The 18,518-nt window shown below is 38.6% G+C and overlaps 2 protein-coding genes across 7 annotated transcripts; both read right to left on the bottom strand.

The window, feature by feature from the left end:
- Positions 1 to 479: 479 nt before the first annotated feature.
- On the bottom strand, positions 480 to 6,720 carry LOC123765645 (cerebellin-2). 5 transcript variants are annotated; one of them, XM_069334080.1, is made up of 5 exons: positions 6,702 to 6,720; positions 3,782 to 4,023; positions 1,695 to 1,764; positions 962 to 1,080; positions 480 to 811 (listed from the first exon to the last, which is right to left on the bottom strand). In XM_069334080.1, exons 2-5 carry the CDS (start codon positions 3,964 to 3,966, stop codon positions 610 to 612), a joined length of 576 nt encoding a protein of 191 aa, XP_069190181.1. In that variant the 5' UTR covers positions 3,967 to 4,023; positions 6,702 to 6,720; the 3' UTR covers positions 480 to 609. The 5 variants fall into 5 exon arrangements, with proteins under 5 accessions (XP_069190181.1, XP_045610281.2, XP_045610282.2 ...); XM_045754325.2 differs by lacking the exon at positions 6,702 to 6,720 and adding an exon at positions 6,578 to 6,596; XM_045754326.2 differs by lacking the exon at positions 6,702 to 6,720 and adding an exon at positions 4,553 to 4,688.
- Positions 6,721 to 8,302: 1,582 nt separating this feature from the next.
- Positions 8,303 to 9,708, bottom strand: LOC138349676 (cerebellin-1-like). Of its 2 annotated transcripts, none has more exons than XM_069333614.1 (5): positions 9,689 to 9,708; positions 9,166 to 9,440; positions 8,997 to 9,066; positions 8,663 to 8,781; positions 8,303 to 8,568 (listed from the first exon to the last, which is right to left on the bottom strand). In XM_069333614.1, the coding sequence occupies exons 2-5, from the start codon at positions 9,435 to 9,437 to the stop codon at positions 8,367 to 8,369; spliced, it is 663 nt and encodes a 220-aa protein (XP_069189715.1). In that variant the 5' UTR covers positions 9,438 to 9,440; positions 9,689 to 9,708; the 3' UTR covers positions 8,303 to 8,366. The 2 variants fall into 2 exon arrangements, with proteins under 2 accessions (XP_069189715.1, XP_069189714.1); XM_069333613.1 differs by having other exon boundaries at positions 9,593 to 9,691.
- Positions 9,709 to 18,518: the final 8,810 nt, after the last annotated feature.

Genomic DNA, 18,518 nt, shown 5'->3' with positions numbered 1-18,518 from the left:
AATATTCCATTTGTTATATCCGTATATCATTGCTAAATTCTAGGGCAGTATTTCTCACCGCAGTGCGTACCTGTGCTGCAGTGGAGAGTAGCGCAGGTACTATCCTAATAGAGAAGTTTTCAGTAGTCATAAGCTTTTAATGGTAAACTAGTTCCCTTAACCCTTTACAATTAAAAACATTTTGTAGATTTCATCTTGCATATGCAAGAAGGATCAGCTGCGCCTTCTCTTTAATATGCTTTTCCAACTTAAGTACCCAACCGAATGAAGGGGGGGGGGGGGGCCGAGAATCTTCAGGTGGGTTTTAGGGATCCATACCCGACACAAGAACCAGTGTACAACTCTGCTTGTAAGGCATTCTGTTCTACTAGTTATCTACAGCACCGACTAGAAATCCGGCCGAGATCGCCACTGTAAGGTTTATCTCGTATTGTGGACAAATTATATTCTTGATATGGTCTAGTTGTATTACTAAAATGTTTATGTTTTACATTTTATTACATACAATAAACACGCACAGGCAAATAATAATAATTTGCTACAAAACAATACAGATCTAGCACTCGTGCCACATCCATTTAACCCAGGAAATGGACCAGTGCCACTTCTTTAGGTGCTGAATAGATAGAAGCCGGTGAAAGTCGTGTAGGCTTCATTGCCGGGGTGCTCGTAGATGGCTCCCTCCTGCAGCTCCAGAGCGATCCTATCAAAACTACGCAATTCCAGAAAGACAGAATTGGAGCCATGTTCGTATGTGATCAACTTGCCGTAGGCGGTCACTACATAGACGCCATTCTTCATCAGTGCCAGTCTGTGTAGAGGGTAAACGCAAAGTAATGAATTAGACTTAATAGAAAAGTCTACCCGAATAGCAAATTTTACATAGTAGTTTAAACATTTCGCACAAGTGCTCAATTACAACCAGAGCAGAGTAATTTAATAGCTAGGGAAAGTAACTCACGTGAAGTCGCTGGTCCTGGCGCCTATTGCGTGGAAGACAAAGTGATATCCTCCGTTGTGTGGAGCAACAAATTCACTAGAAGCGGGGTTCCAGCCGTCGCCTATATTTGTTAACACGTCCTGAATAATTTGAAAGCAATTGTAATAATTACAGGGACACTTTTTACACACAAAAAGAATTCATCTCGATACGGTACATACATCACATCTGTGAAACAGTGAAACATTGGCTTCTGATACATTAGTAATTTAGCCAATAAGTTTTAAATTTATAGCGACAATTTACATTTTTTTTTGTTACAAAAATACACACAGTTTTGAAACCAGTGTTGGTCTTATGTTTTCCAAAGTCTTAACAGACATCCTGTATTATTAAACTGCAGTCAATTATGACGTATTCAAGTTTTCATTAATGTTTACAACTTACTTCAGCCAACCAATCTATAGGATAAAGCGTCTGTCCAGGGTTGGATGCCAGACACTAATATGAACACAGTTCACGAAAATTTTCCCAGTTAAAACTTTTAGCAGATTTTTCCTATTAATTTGTACAATTAAAAAATAAACCCACACTGACAGCACAATATATGCAGTCTAAGTGTTTCAGTAGAACTGAGTAAACTAATCAGACCTTAAAATTAAGCACATTTAAAGTTTATCAAACTAATCCTAGGCAATATAATACAGTTGTGCATAGAAAAGGTGAATTAAAGCTTGACAGCATTCATTCTTACCCGAAAGTGAAGGCGAGTGACTGCACTGAGGCGGCCGATGGCTTTCCTCACACTGAAGGCCACGTTCTGACTATAATATAGTAGAGACAGTTTATGGTACACCATCATTCAATTAGTATCTTAGATTTTTGCTTAATAGGGACATGGAAATCAGGGTTTTTGCAATATATAAACGTACGTTTAGGTATAACTACTTTGACTAATTGCATTTCTACAGAGATATAAGAATAATTCCTATTTATTCCACTATTCTCCTATTTATGAGCGTATTGAGTATTTGTGACTTAATATTCATAACATGCATCGACGTTAATATATATGCCACTTTATTTATTAGCGAGCGGCTCATTCACCAATTTTGCCGTGATGTGAATTAGGTCCACGTAGGAATTTTGCGGTAAAACATGTTTAGACAATTATTACTTATACATTCACTGTATTAGTAAATTTATATCCTGTATAGATTGTGTAGTGTTATCCATGGCTAAGATTGGCAGATCTTACTATGTGACTATTCAATAACATATTTGTGTCGGGAGCCGAGGAGAGGAGTCTTGCATTTTTGTTGCATTGCAAAGTATGGCCACGAGTATGCATTCTCTACCTTGCCTTTGGCCATATTATTGCGTTAAATAAATATTTTATCCAGCTGCCCATGAATCAGGCAATTAGCATTTTACTTCACAACATGGTAAATTAATGAAAATTCAAGGGTACCGAGAACTACCTCATGTAAGCATGCATTTATCTTCAAGTAAATCTTTCTGTGACGAGTTTAGCACGTATGTAAACCGTAATTCAGAAACACCAGATTATCCTATTGTTGTCCAGTTGAAGCAGTTTACAACTGCAACATCAAATTCATTTATGATTGTTAGCGATAGGCGTTGGGGAACCAGTAAAGAAAATCTTACCCTTTGCATATATGTACTGAACGGAGCGAGAGAAGGTTGAGCTGTCTCTTATCTTTCTGTCCATTTATACACCATAAGCTTATTTCAATTTCAATCTGGCTTTAATAATTGCTGCTCAGAGCCACAAGTTGTTAAGCGCCACGAGACTCCTACAGCTGAAGACACATTGATAAAAATTATAGCTTTTGAGACCATATATGCGGCGTATATGCATGACATCACTTGTATGCTATTTTTATAAGGAACTAAAAATATTTAAAACTACCCCTGATAAAGATGTTAAAAGCATTAGTTTAGTAAAATTATATATTTTTTAGTTTTGTTCGATATACATTGTCCACAAAGTAATTAGATTGGGAATAGTAATACGAATCGACATATATGAACAAATCACGTTGAACAATAAATATATTGCTCCTTCCAGTGGCAAGTTAATTAACCTAAGTCTGCACAAAATCATGAACCTTGGACAATTGTGTAGAACTTTATTTTGACGAGGACCTTAAATTAAGACAAGTTCCCTCAACGAAGCTTCGGACGACATGGCCGCAGGTTACTGTCAAGGCACAAACAGCAACCTGCAAACAGTTCACTCGAAAATGGTAGTTACTAGAGATACTGTGAGTAAAAGTACAATGCATTGACCGATTCGCTCCAGAGAACATATTTTGTATTATCTTCTGTAGAGGTACCGATACCAAGGCATAAACAATCTCTCTTTTCCTAAACCCAGTATAATATGTATGCGCTAAATTGGCGCTTATAAATAGTTTGTTCCATGAAGGTATATTTTTGCCTTTCATAGGTTTATGGTTACTCCTTTTTTTTTTTATTACTTTACAATATCATTAACTGCCATTCGGTTCAACAATAAATGTTTTGGGCATTCCATCCATATTAGCCGTATGTTTTGTACATTTTGAAGGTGGGTTGTAGGCTAAAACCAAAATCCGTGCTTATGTTATTTATTGCATAAGTAAATTGTAAAAGGTTCAATTCATAACAGTTATAACAGTTTAAGTGTCGATCAAACAAAAACGCAAAATAACACTTAATGGCCGAAGCAAGTATATCCAAGTCATTAAATGCACATCACTACAAAATACAGTACAGTTTAGATATTAAACTAAAAACAAAAAATGAGCAAACCTCAAAAGATAGTCACATACTTACGTTCTCACAGGATAAGGTAAAGCTAAAGGCTCCATCAGACGTCTACCTTCCAGCTCCAAGTCGGGGCCGTCCGTCGTATTGAGAGTAGCAACATTCTGAATCTTCTCATTTCTTACACTCTGTGCCCTAGCGCCAAGTGCCACTAGAGCGAGAATCGCCAGTACCATAATCGAGCACTTCTGCATCTATCTTGAGATAATTGGGCGTCAAGTGATGAAGTTCGCTGAAATAACCTCCGTTCTCTATGGTTTATTAGACAGGTTTGGTTTAATATAGCAGCATGTGCATTATTTGATAACTGAAGAGTTAATGCCACAAGGAATTTTCTAATTTCCTGCTAATTTCCCCTTTTCCCAAAAACCACCTGCCCAGAGTTCCTGCCATAGAGAATAAATTAAATTTAGAAATATTTATAATGTAATTATAAAAATCTTTTTCAAATTAAACATTTCTTTAACAAACACCTAAAAAGTTAATGCTCTGACACATGGAGCTTCAGAAAAATTATATGAGTTTACTGGTGAAGACAGGTTTGCACCCCTCAAAGATTTATCACTATTACACCACACCTACACAACCGCTTGTTACGCTTGTTAGACCAAGAGAACTAGACTGGAACTTAAGTGGAACTTGAGTGGAAGCTCAAGTACTCCCTAATCGCTGATGCTTACAGTCTTGAACCTCCGAATACTCTGTCCAGAACTGTATGCTGAAGTCTACGTCTTTGAATCTGGAGCGACGAAATTGCCCCATAAACCTATAAAAACTAACCAACAGGTTCCAAGCTCGGTACACTACACATCATGTAGTGCTGTTCAGGGATTGGCTTGGAGAATCCCCCCCCCCCCCCCTATTATCAAGGGTAGTCCAACGTGATTCCATGCTGTCTGGTTAAACAGGAAGCCCGTCCTCCAAACAAAGACCCAAAGTCCCTTCCATGCACCCGCCAAACCCCCTGTTTATGAATAAAAAACTGTTTACACACGACTCAACTGATGACGTTCGAACACTTCCGGAACAAGTGCTTCACTGACGAATTTTGTTCGAACCACAACGCTGTAAAAGCTTCACCCACGTACTACAAATACAAATATTCGTCAACAGAACCTAAACACCTAACAACCAAACCAAACCTAACCTATGCCTATATATGCACTATATGCTAATATAATATTTATTTATATTTGAGAAAAATTCCTGTTTTGAATGAACAGCATGTTAAAATTTATGAATCCGTCGGTGGGGTCGACCGCTGGATGTAATGGACTTGAGTTGAGGATGAGTTGGGGGAAATGGTTCGCTTTCATCTTCACATATTGCAATTCTAATCTTCAGATTTATCAATTACTTGAAATGGCCTCTCCTAGTTGCCGTTGTTACATAATATTGGCGACGTCTCTTTAAAGTTGTCAGGCAACATTGTGTCTATCCGTCCGTCTTCCACTATCTGGCTTAATGCTATTTGTAATTATATGTCGAGTACTTAAAAATTAACGTAAACAGTTCACACTGGATCGTAAATCTTATATTATCGAAGCTTTAAGAGATTTAGGTAATAAAATACTTTAGATATTTTAACTAACACATACTATTGGAAGTGTTTGTTGGACATAATGGTGGTGGTAACATTAAAAGGTAGATAGACGTGTGGTTGTATTGATAACTTTTGGTAACAACAATTTCCCACAATATTGATGCCATTGGCCACTGAAGTAACTAATAATGGTAAACATTATGGGCATACATTAGTTTTTTAAATGTACAGGAATGTTCCTAGTCTGCAAATTGCATACACCGTGACTAAAACTGGCGTTAAGCGAAATGGTACTTGGCAGAGATGACTTCAAGATACAGATTGCTCAACATGCTTTGTGGCAATAATTTATTAATTAATTGTTTCCACCCAAGTTATGGTGTTGGCTTGATATTATAGTCTATTGACCTGTAACAAATTAAAGAAAAACTTCCTATGTATTTATGTTATGTTTACAGCAAATACACAGGAGCGTATTATAGGCGAAAGCTGAATCTTTTATGGACGTGTAAATTCCTTTCGATAAAAATTATTCAAATGCATTGTTCAAACAGGAAGGTGTAGCAAGTACGTGGATGTGCAAAACTTATGCTTTAATATTTAATCGACGCCCTTACTTGCCACAATTTGTTCTCTAACCAAAAAAATCTGCTAAATAATCATGACAAATGCACAAAACCTGGGAGACTTAGGCGCCGTGTTGAACTGTTACGGGCAGCCTGGGCCAGTAACCGGGCTCTTTCTGTTAACGTGTCTTATAACCTCTTCATGATCCTACCCAAAGTCGATGGGAAATTTACAAGAACTGGCTGTGGCAAGTAGTAGTGCAAGAAATAAAGAGGTGATAATACGCAATTACACCTTTAATATATATATTATATATCTAGATATTTCTACACGAATTTACACTGTCGCTTTCACTCAGAACAGTCAATAGATCCCCAATGTTCTTCGTATTCCGGCAAGTCCACTACGTCCAGGTTCACGTCTACACGCAATGGTAATCACCGACGAGTTCACCTTCAACATTGGGCCAGTCCACACACTGTATCGCCACGATGTCTATACCCCACGTCTGCTCCCCAGAAACACGCCGGCACGGGTCTCAAATAATCACAGATAGGGGTAGCTAACACTCTTGCAGAAGTTTCTAACACTTCTCAACCGACATACTATTGTCGCAGCTTAACTCTTCTTGGCCAAATCCCGGATACGTCGGTCCATACAACACTGCATAAATCCAGCAGCTAACGCACTGCTACCTTGTCCTACGACAGGACCATGGCTAGAGTTCAGGACTGCCCAAGGTAAACTGCCCTCCTCACGTCACTTCTGTGAACATAAACGCCATCAGCCAGACAGTATACAGGGTGGCCTTTGGATAACCTTTCCACCAGGGAACAAATAATTGCTTGCACAACCTAGCCGGCGTTACACCCCGCCAGAGGTTATCATCGATCTCGCCGTCTAACCGAGATATGAAACGGGATCCTTTCACCGACGCCATACCGTCAACAGATGGCGTTGTCTGCGTCTCTGAGTTGGAGTGCTGGTCCATAGATGGCGCCGAAATCGCCACTTCGCACCGCAGCTGCGATGTTTATGCTGTAACAGGAAAACTCAAATTGTTCTTCCATCCAGTTATGCACGTGGCCAGTTTTTAACGTTTTAGAACATTGACACATCAATGAACGTCGGAAATTGACACTCAAGGAACTGCAATCGACAGTTCGAGAAACTGAAATCGACAGCCCTCAGGAACGCGAACTTGGTGCACCATTATTATATATATATTTTTTTATAACCTCCCCCCCCCCCCCCCCCATCATCATTTCCTGTTAGAATTACTAGTCTTTAGTCTTACCCTGTTGTAGCAGTGGGAGGTTTTGATAGTGCGCCAAAACCCTCATGGGTTTTGATAGTCCAATTAACGTCTGTAAAACTTTACTAGTTTATTTGGCCACTACGTTCCAGCCAGATGGTAATGCAAGGATAATTTAATAGGTTTGCAGTTGCCAAATGGTCTGAACAGTACTAGAACGAATCAACCAGATGGATAGGATATTTAAGGTTTTAAGAGACGTATTTAAGGCCTTCGTGGCAGTCTACGTTTTCATTAGCAACATATGGTGTAGGAGGATGATTATGCTGATGCCGACACTGAAGGGGACCGCTAGACCCGTGCCAGGATCTCCCAATACGAACTGCACCTTTACTGTCTGCCGCCTGGACTACACTTCGCACAGTCCAAATGTAATTACAGGTAATATGTGCTTCTTTAGACTATCCAGTGAGCACAGTATCCAAGATAAGCTTTTGTTCAACTTTGAATCTTCTTTGCTCAAAGTGTACTTTGGAAAGGATTTTATACAAGTTTGAATCCGGTCGGATTGAAGGAAACTTTGAAACCTGGCCAGTTAAAATAGCTGGGATTAAATTTACACTGAAGTAGTCTATTGAAACTAACAGGTATAAGACCGAGCCGTGGACCTGTAGGCTGGTTGTATTTTTGTTTTTTTAACCAACTGGTGTTCCCCGAGGACTAGTTTTTACATTCCTGGCCAAGGTGGCGAATGTTAAGTAATATCAGAGGCGAACCAAAGACCAAACCGAGTCCGGGCCAAGCGTAGCCAGAGTAACCGAGCCCAATTTCTAATGTGACCATGGCCAAAGTTTTAGATTTTTTAGTAAACCGTTTGTCAAGGTTTAGTATCCAGGATCTAGGGATATCGCCAGACAAGGAGGTAGTTTGTACCTCTAATTTTAGTCCTGGCACATTCATCCTTAAGTGAATACAGTTACAACATTTTTAATTAAATGGCCGGATTAATGCACCAAATTCCATAGTCCAAAGGAGGACTTAAACTGAACTATCCAAGATATTATAATCTTAAAAAGGCACCCCCCCCCCCAGTGTAAAAAGAAAAGTTTGTATATTTTTAAATAACCACTACAGTCTTTTTTGCAAGGAATTAAATTAAAAAATATTCTAATTAGAAACTTTATATAGTTCAAAGCAAGTGAAACCGTTTTAGAGTCTGACACAGGTACTTATAAAGGAAAGAGCAGAAAACCCGTGAATGTAGTGTAGGCCTCGTTGCCTGGGTGCTCGTAGATAGCCCCTTGCTGCAGCTCTAGAGATACCCTGTCCATGCTGCGAAGCTCCAGAAACACTGAATTTGACCCGTGCTCGAAGCTCTGCCTTGTGCCATAAGCAGTCACCTGGTAAACGGTGTTTTTTGTTAGGGCCACTCTGTAAAATAATGAATTAATGAAGTAACTTTATTAAATGATGTATATAATTTCGTATTTCATCTAGTGTAAAAGGGGGTGTGCACTATACATACGTGAAGTCACTGTTCCGGCCGCCTACAGCATGGAACTGGAAGAAATAACCGCCGTGGTACGGTGCTATGAACTCGCTCGTATCAGGGTCCCAGGCGTTGCCAATGTTAGTCAACACGTCCTGCGTGCACGTGAGACTTCATTTTATGCAAATAAAATTTACGCGATAGTAAAGTAAATTTACTCAGATAAATATCTTAACGAATTTGGGGGGGGGGGGATTTTTTTAGGCTGGTAAATTTTACCCAATGTAAATTTAATAAGTCATAGAATGTCGTTTAATAGGAGCTATTCTAACTTTCAAAATATACGAGGTCCGCAGATTATGGTCGTTACCCGGAAGTGAAGATGAGCGAAGGCGTAGAGGGTCTCCGTAGCTTTCCTTACAGTGAAGGCCACAGGTCGCCTGGAATAAATGATAAATATTTAAAGAAACCAAAATTAAAGATATATTATTTATATATATATATATATAGTCATGATTAGAGTTCATGCAAATACTTACAACGGCGCTGGGAAGTAAGCAGACTGCAGCGATGGTCCGTAAAGTTGTCTCGCTTCCACGGTAGATTTGTCACTTCCTTCACTTATAACTATAGTAGCATTAATAGAAACATACTTTTGGAGAGTTGCATTCACGAGGGTAGTAACAGTAGCATCTGTGGTAGCAGCATCTGTGGTAGAAACATCTGAAGCCACAGGGGTTGAGAAGGGACTTTGCGCTTCGATGACACCGGTCACCAAAGCAAGGATAACGCACGTCACAAGAGACTTCATTATCTGCAATTAAACATTACTTTTGGCGATACCATTCCGTGGAGTTATTAACGAAGCATAAAATCTGCAGCGACTATGGAAGCCAAGCATTTAATTTTTTTTAGATATTCATGCTTCAGTAAATCTTCAAACTCAAAGTTCAGTAGTTCATTAACCTTCCAAACTTTTTTAATGATGTTGAATATATGACATCTTCAAATAGCAACAAATACAAAATTAAAAAAACACACAGACAAACACTAGACCCCTACCACGGTGCTGGATAAGAGCTACACTGACCACTAGGCCGTCAGTGTCTCTACTTGTAACCTCGTATTAAGAATGCACCACACACGACTTCTCTCTAACGTCCAAGTAATAGTAACGTCTTGGGCGAGTTGCCAAAACGTAATAGAGATCGAACCGCCATCTGTTGTTCGGGTAAGACATTAGGAGTGGAAAATGCTGCACAGCACTATGCCGTCTGTGATCATTTATTTAAAAAAATATAAACTGAAGGTAAAAATATTGTTGAATTCATAGTTATACTACACAATAGACACGCAGGTGTTGGGCTTATTAGCTTTAACTTTATACCCACAAAGATTTATTCACAGATGACTGAGATATCAGTAAAAACGATCACCACTTCCCTACCATTCAATAAATTATAATCAAAAAGGTTCCTAATAAAAGGAATATTTTTCTGGAGGCGTAAATCAGTAACAGCAGTCTAGGTGAGCCCTTCGTGTTACTGATAATCTTTCCTAGAGATCGTACGGTATCCTCGTTGTGAATCTATTAGTGAATTCAGCACACTAGAGCTCCGTTCCTAAACTTTAACTGGCAATTTTATGTTCAATGAATGACAAGAATGATGGAAACTGACCCACGGAGCAAATGCAATATATATAATAATAATAATAATAATAATAATAATAATAATAATAATAATAATAATAATAATAATAATAATAATAATAATAATGGAAAAAATTTACTACAATGTCGAAGTGCTTAAATTAGAAGTGAGGGAAAGACCCAATATATGAACACTGTATACACCACCTGGAGAACATTGTATACAGCGCATGGAGAACATTGCAAACAACTCATGGAGAACATTGTATACAGTACCTGGAGAACATTGTACACAGCACCTGGAGAACATTCCAAACAGTACATTTCATACAGCTCCCTGATAACATTGTATTCAGCACCTGGAAATTATTGAATACAATACCTGGAGAACATTGTATACAGCTCCTTGAGAACCTTGTTTCAGCACCAGGAGAAAAATGTCTGCAGCACCTGGAAAACAGTTTATACAGTACCCTGAGAACATTGAACAGAGCACCCAAAGAACATTGTATACATCACCTTGAGAACATTGCATATAGCCCCTGGAGAACATTGTATACAGGAGCTGGAGAGCATTGTATTCAGCACATGGAGAACATTGCGTATAGCCCCTGCAGAACATTGTATACAGGACCTGGAGAGCATTGTATTCAGCAGTTGGAGAACATTGCATATAGCCGCTGCAGAACATTGTATATAGCACCTGGAAAACATTGTATACAGCTTCTGGAGAATATTGTACACAATACATGGAGAACATTGTATACAGCACCTGAAGAACGTTATACACAGCACCTGGAGAACATTTTATATAGCACCTTGAGAACATTGTATACAGCACCTTGAGAACATTGTATACAATACCTGGATAACATTGTATACAACACCTTGAGAGCATTGTAAACAGCACCTGCAGAACCTTATATACATCACCTGGAGAACATTGTATGCGGCACCTGGAGAACATTGTATGCGGCACTTGGAGAACATTGTATACAGGTTCTGGAGAACATTGTATACAGAACCTTGAGAACATTGTATACAGCACCATGAAAACATTAAACATAGCACCTGGATAACATTGTATACAGTAAATGGAGAACCTTGTATACAACACCTGAAGAACATTGTACACAGCACCTGGAGAACATTACATACAACTCACGGAAAATATTTGTATACAATACCTGGGGAATATTATACACAACACCTGAAGAACATTGTATTCAGCACCTGGAGAACCTTGTATACAGCACTTGGAGAACATTGCATACATCATCTGGAGAACATTGTACGCGGCATCTGGAGAACATTGTATACAGCACCTTGAGAACATTGCGTACATCTCATTCAGAACTTTATAAACAATACCTGGAGAACCTTGCTTTAAGCACATGGAGAACATTGTTTACAGCACTTTAGAACATTGTATATAACACCGAGAGTATATTGTATTCCGCTCCTGGAGAACATTGTATTCAGAACCCGGTGAACATTGTATGCAGCACCTGGAGAATATTGTATAAATCATCTGGAGAACATTGTATTCAGCACCTGGAGAACATAATATACAGCACCTGGAGATCATTGTATACAGCACGTTGAGAACATTGTATTAAGCACCCGGAGAATATTGTATACAACACCTGGAGATCATAGTGTACAGCACTTGGAGAACCTTGTGTGAAGCACATGGAGAATATTTGAACAACAACTTTTGGAGAACATTATATACAGCACCTAGAGAACCTTATATACATCACCTGGAGAACATTGTATGCGGCACCTAGAGAACATTGTATACATCACCTTTTGAGAATTGTGTAGATCCCCTTGAGAAAATTTTAAACCACACTTGGAGAATATTGTTTTAAGCACCTGGAAAAATTGTTTACAGCACCTTAAGAACATTGTTTATAGCTCTTTTGGCAATGTAATCAACACGTAGAGAACATTGTATTCAGCACCTGGAGAACATTGTATACAGCACCTGGAAATCATTGTATACAACACCTGGAGATCCTTGTATAGTGCACCTGGAGATCCTTGTATAGTGCACCTGGAGAACCTTGTATAGTGCACCTCGAGAATTTTGTAGAGTGCACCTGGAGAACATTGTATACCGCACCTGGAGAAAAGTTTATACAGCACTTTGAGGACATTGTATGCAACATCTGAGTAACATTGTAAAACGCACATTGAGAATATTGTACCGAACACCATCACAATATTGGATACAGTTCATGGAGATCATTGGATACAATTCATGAAGAACATTGATACAGAACCTGGAGAACATTAAATTCTGTACCTGGAGATCATTGAATATAGAACCTGGAAAACATTGAAGAATACAGCACTTGGAGAACATTTTATATAGCCCTTGTAGAACATTGCATACAGGACCTGAAGAACATTGTTTACAGCACAAGGAGAACATTGTATATAGCCCCTAAAGAACATTGTATATAGCACCTGGATAACATTGAATTTGGTACCTGGTAAAAATTTTATCCAGCACGTTGAGAACATTGTGAACTGCACCTGAAGAGCATTGAATATAGCACCTGGAGAACATTGTATTCAGCACCTTGAGAACATTGTACTCAGCTCTTTGAGAACTTTGTTACATCCCCCTGCAGAACATTGCATAAATCACCTGGAGAATATTTTTTACAGCACACGGAGAACATTTTATAAAATCCTGGAGAAATTTGTGTACAGCATCTGAAGAATATTTTATTCATTACTTTAAGATCATTGGATTCAACACCTGGAAAACATTGTATACAGCATCTGGAGAAAATTTTACCCAGCACCATGAGAACATTGTAAACAGCATCTGGAGAACATTGAGAACAGCACCTGAAAAACATTATACACAGGTCCTGGAGAACATTGCATACAGTACATGGAAAACATGAAATACAACCCCATGGAACAATTTGTACAGCATCTGAAGAACTTTGTATACAGCATCTGGAGAACATTGTATACAGCATCTAGAGAACATTGTATGCAGCACCTTGAGAACATTGTATACAGCACCTGGAGAACATTGTATACAGCATCTAGAGAACATTGTATACAGAACCATGAGAACAATGAATAAAGAACATTTTGAATATTGCATACACCACCTGCATAACATTGTATACAGCACCTTGAGAACGTTAAACACAGCACCTGGATAACATTTTATACAGCACCTGCAGAACATTTTATGCGGCACCTAGAGAACATTGTATTCAGCACCAGGAGAACATTGTTTTCAGCTCCCGAAGAACATTGTATACAGCACCTAGAAATCATTGTGTACAACACCTGGAGAACCATGTATACTGCACCTGGAGAACATTGTATACCGCACCTGGAGGAAAGTTTATATAGCACTTTAAGAACATTGTATGCAACATCTGGGTAACATTGTATAAAGCACCTTGAGATCATTGTACAGAGAACCAGCAGAATATTGTATACAATTCATCGAGAACATTGATACAGAACCTTCAGAACATTGAAAACAACACTTGGGGAACATTGTATATAGCCCCTTCAGAACATTGTATACAGGACCTGGAGAACATTGTATACAACACAGGGAGAACATTGTATATAGCCCATGAAGAACATTGTATATAGCACCTGGATAACACTGAATTCAGTACTTCGAGAATATTGAATACAACACCAGGAGGACATTGTACATAGTACTTGGAGAACATTGTATACAGCACCTTGAGAACATTGCATACAGCTCTTTGAGAACATTGTTACAGCCCCTGCAGAATATTGTATAAATCACCAGGAGAACATTTTTTTACAGTACACGGAGAACATTTTATAAAATCCTGGAGAATATTGTGTACAGCATCTGAAGAATATTTTATACATCACTTTACGAACATTGGATTCAACACCTGGAGAACATTGTATAAAGCACATGGAGAACATTGTATACAGCATCTGGAGAAAATTGTATACAGCACCTGGAAAACCTGATATATACCTCACCTGGAGAACATTGTCTGAGGCACCTGGAAAACATTCTATAAGACACCTGGAGAACTTTGTATACAGCACCGTGAGAACATTGTGTACATTCCCTTGAGCACATTATAAAAACAGCTGGAGAATATTGTTCTAAGCAACTGGAGAACATTGTTTATAGCACCTTGAGAACATTGTATACAGCACTTTAGAACATTGCATACAACACCTAGAGAACAGTGTGTACAGCACCTTGAGAACATTGTATACAGCACTTTAGAACATTGCATACAACACCTAGAGAACAGTGTGTACAGCATCTGGAGAACATTGTATTCAGAACCCGGCAAACATTGTAGACAGCACCTGGAGAACACTGTAAACAACATCTGAAGAACATTGTATACGGCACCTGGAGAACCTTGTATACAGCACAGGAGATCATTGTATTCAGCTCCTTGAGAACATTGTAATTACCTAAGTGTAATTACCTGAGTGTAGTTACAGGATGAGAGCTACGCTCGTGGTGTCCCGTCTTCCCAGCACTCTTTGTCATATAACGCTCTGAAACTACTGACGGTCTTGGCCTCCACCACCTTCTCACCTAACTTGTTCCAACCGTCTACCACTCTGTTTGCGAAAGTGAATTTTCTTATATTTCTTCGGCATCTGTGTTTAGCTAGTTTAAATCTATGACCTCTTGTTCTTAAAGTTCCAGGTCTCAGGAAATCTTCCCTGTCGATTTTATCAATTCCTGTTACTATTTTGTATGTAGTAATCATATCACCTCTTTTTCTTCTGTCTTCTATTTTTGGCATATTTAATGCCTCTAACCTCTCCTCGTACTCTTGCCCTTCAGTTCTGGGAGGCACTTAGTAGCGTGTCTTTGCACCTTTTCCAGTTTGTTGATGTGCTTCTTAAGATATGGGCACCACACAACCGCTGCATATTCTAGCTTTGGCCTAACAAAAGTCGTGAACAATTTTTTTAGTATAACGCCATCCATGTATTTAAAAGGAATTCTGAAGTTAGAAAGCGTGGCATAGGCTCCTCGCACAATATTCTTTATGTGGTCCTCAGGTTATAGTTTTCTATCTAGAACCACCCCTAGATCTCTTTCTTTATCAGAATTCTTTAAAGATTTCTCACATAATATATAGATTGTGTGGGGTCTATGTTCTCCTATTCCACATTCCATAACATGGCATTTATTAACATTAAATTCCATTTGCAAACTGGTGCTCCATCTACTTATTTTGTCCAGGTCATCTTGAATGGCATGACAATCATCTAAGTTTCTTATCCTTCCTATTATCTTAGCATCATCAGCAAACATGTTCATATAATTCTGTATACCAACTGGTAGATCATTTATGTAGACAATAAACATCACTGGTGCAAGAACTGAACCCTGTGGTACTCCACTTGTGACATTTCTCCAATCCGATACATTGCCTCTGATCACGGCCCACATTTTTATATCAGTCAGAAAATTTTTCATCCATGTTAGAAGCTTACCTGTCACCCCTCCAATATTTTCCAGTTTCCAGAACAACCTCTTATGTGGAACTCTGTCGAAAGCCTTCTTTAGGTCCAGATAGATGCAGTCAACCCAACCCTCTCTTTCCTGTAATATCTCTATTGCTCGATCATAGAAACTGAGTAAATTCGATACTGTCTGTCTGATATTATATCATTTCTCTCCAGGTGTTCTACCCATTTAGTTTTAATTATTGTTTCCAATATTTTGACTATAACACTTGTCAATGATACAGGTCTATAATTAAGGGGGTCTTCCCTGCTTCCACTTTTGCAGATTGGAACTATGTTAGCCTTTTTCCACACATCAGCTACAACTCCTGTATACAGGGATGCCTGAAAAATCAGTTGAAGTGGAATGCTGAGCTCAGGTGCACATTCTCTCAGAACCCATGGTGAAACTCCATCTGGACCAACTGCTTTGTTCTTATTTAGATCCTTGAACATTTTTTCCACTTTGTCTCTAGACACCTCTATGTGCTCTATGTTGTTCTCTGGAATTCTTATTGCGTCTGGTTCCCTGAAGATTTCGTTTTGTACAAACACACTTTGGAACTTTTCGTTTAATGTTACACACATTTTTTTTTAATTTTCCGTGAATCTATTTCCCATTTTCAACCTCTGAGCATTATCCTTTACCTGCAATTTGTTGTTTATGAATTTATAGAATAGACCTGGTTCTGTTTTACATTTGTCTGCAATCCCTTTTTCAAAATTTCTTTCTGCCTCTCTCCTCACTACCGTGTAGTTGTTTCTCGCATCTTTGTATCGCTTGTATGTTTGGGGTTTGGCCTCTTCCTGTATTGATTCCATTTTTGTGTCTTTTGGTCTCTGGCCTTCTCGCAATTTTTGTTGAACCAACCCTGTTTCCTAGTTCTGCATCTCTGTTCTGGTATAAATTTTGTTGTGCCTTTATCATATATTTCACAAAACTTGACATACATCTCATTCACTTCCTTGCCTAGCAACAAGTCTCTCCAATGATACGCACTAAAAAAAATTCTAAGGTTGCCATAATGTCCTCTCCTAAAGTCAGGTTTTTCAATTGCATCAACCTTCTTATTTTCTTCCAGATTATAATGCATTGCATACTTTATTCCCAAAAAGACATGGTTACTTTTACCCAAGGGAGGAAGGTACTGAATGTCAAATATTTCTTCCTCCTTCCTGGTAAATATCAAATCTAGCATGGAGGAAACGTCCCCTTTCCTCATCCTCGTAGCTTGTTTAACATGTTGATACAAGAATGTTTCCAGGATGAAGTCTACAAATTTACAGGTCCAAAAATCTTTTGTTTTAGCTTCATATGCTTCCCACTCTATGGATTTCAAGTTGAAGTCCCCGACTATCAACAGTCGTAATCTATCGTTATCCGCTCTCACTATGATCTCTCTTTCATTATTGTTATAAGACCTTCTCGTTTACTATCTAGCTCCTTCTTTGAACATGTGCTGTTTGGCGGTAGACTATATGCATTTATGATCATTAGTTTATCATCCTCATCGCAGATCTCTAGTGCTATTATGTCAACTTCTTGTGGATTGGCAGTCATTATTTCGTTCACCTTTAGGTGTTCTTTCACCAGCACAGCAACGCCACAGCCTTTCCTGATTTTTCTGTCCCGTCTCCAAATTGAGTAGCCCCTTGGGAATATGACCTCATTTAAAATAACGTCTTCAAGTTTTGTCTCCATGAGTGCAACAATGTCTGGTGTCTGCAGCTGTATTACATCATTTAACTCTAGTATCTTCGATCTTACTCCATCTATGTTGGTGTATGCAATCTTCAGGAACTTGTTCCCCCTCTTCTTATTTTTCACTCCCCCTCTCTCTAATGATTTTGTTGGTTTGCCTTTATATACCACTTTACTGGTCTGCCTACCCCTATCACTTTGTAGAAAAAAAGAATTGATTTCTTCTTCATTCCTTCTCTCATTTAAACGTTTTGCCTCGGCGAGGTTCAGTTTCAGCTTCTCCCTATTTTCTTTTGAAAGATCTCGTCTTAACGACCACACTTTCCCATCCTCATCTCTTTGTAATTTTCTAGCATTCCTTAGTACTTCTTCCATCTGTTTGGCACCATTTACGGTGATCCTCAAAGGTCGATCTTTCCCTTTTATATATCTGCCAAGGTTGTAAGACCTTCCACGAGGCCAACAATTTTATTTACTACTTTTGCTTCTTCTACAGCTCTTTCTGACCTAGATGTTGTCTCCTTTTCTTTGCAGCCAAAAATGATCAGGGACTTACTCCGATCAACTGTGTTTTGCACCAACTTCGGGTTAGATGCCAATTCTTTTCTCACTTCCAGCCTAATGTTTGTTTTATCTTGGTTGCTGCAGTGTTTGACTTCCTTTCCTGCTTCTTCAATTTTTTCCTTCTCCTTGGCCACTTGTGCATAGGTGAGTTGCATATCTTTCTTACACTGTTCTATTCCCTGTGTAACTTCCTCTATCTGTGCTGACAAAAGCTGTTTCTCCTGTTGAAATTCCTGACCTAACCTATTGTAGTCATTTATGTTTAAATTTACTTTAACTTCTTCCATAGCTATTTTTAAGAGTTTATTTTCTTCTTCCATGGCATTGCAATTTGTTTCCAACTGATTCTTATCCTTGCGCAAGTCTTTCACTAAACCCTCAAGACATACAACTTTGCTATTTAAATGGTCATTACTTTCTTTCAATTTACTAATTATATTTACATGAGAGTTCAC

The sequence above is a fragment of the Procambarus clarkii genome, chromosome 30 (assembly GCF_040958095.1).
Source record: "Procambarus clarkii isolate CNS0578487 chromosome 30, FALCON_Pclarkii_2.0, whole genome shotgun sequence".
Taxonomy (NCBI): domain Eukaryota; kingdom Metazoa; phylum Arthropoda; class Malacostraca; order Decapoda; family Cambaridae; genus Procambarus; species Procambarus clarkii.
The sequence above is the reverse complement of the archived record's forward strand: the minus strand, read 5'-3'. Positions and strand labels throughout refer to the sequence as shown.

What these genes read in the sequence shown, in the direction of transcription:
- LOC138349676 (XM_069333614.1), bottom strand. Translation starts at nt 9,437, where the DNA reads ATGAAGTCTCTTGTGACGTGCGTTATCCTTGCTTTGGTGACCGGTGTC. An exon ending in TCGCTCATCTTCACTTCCGG is followed by an intron (nt 8,782 to 8,996) that starts GTAACGACCATA and finishes ACGTGCACGCAG; the next exon opens with GACGTGTTGACTAACATTGG. An exon ending in GGCCGGAACAGTGACTTCAC is followed by an intron (nt 8,569 to 8,662) that starts GTATGTATAGTG and finishes ATTATTTTACAG; the next exon opens with AGTGGCCCTAACAAAAAACA.
- LOC123765645 (XM_069334080.1), bottom strand. Translation starts at nt 3,966, where the DNA reads ATGCAGAAGTGCTCGATTATGGTACTGGCGATTCTCGCTCTAGTGGCA. An exon ending in TCACTCGCCTTCACTTTCGG is followed by an intron (nt 1,081 to 1,694) that starts GTAAGAATGAAT and finishes CAAATTATTCAG; the next exon opens with GACGTGTTAACAAATATAGG. An exon ending in GCCAGGACCAGCGACTTCAC is followed by an intron (nt 812 to 961) that starts GTGAGTTACTTT and finishes CCCTCTACACAG; the next exon opens with ACTGGCACTGATGAAGAATG.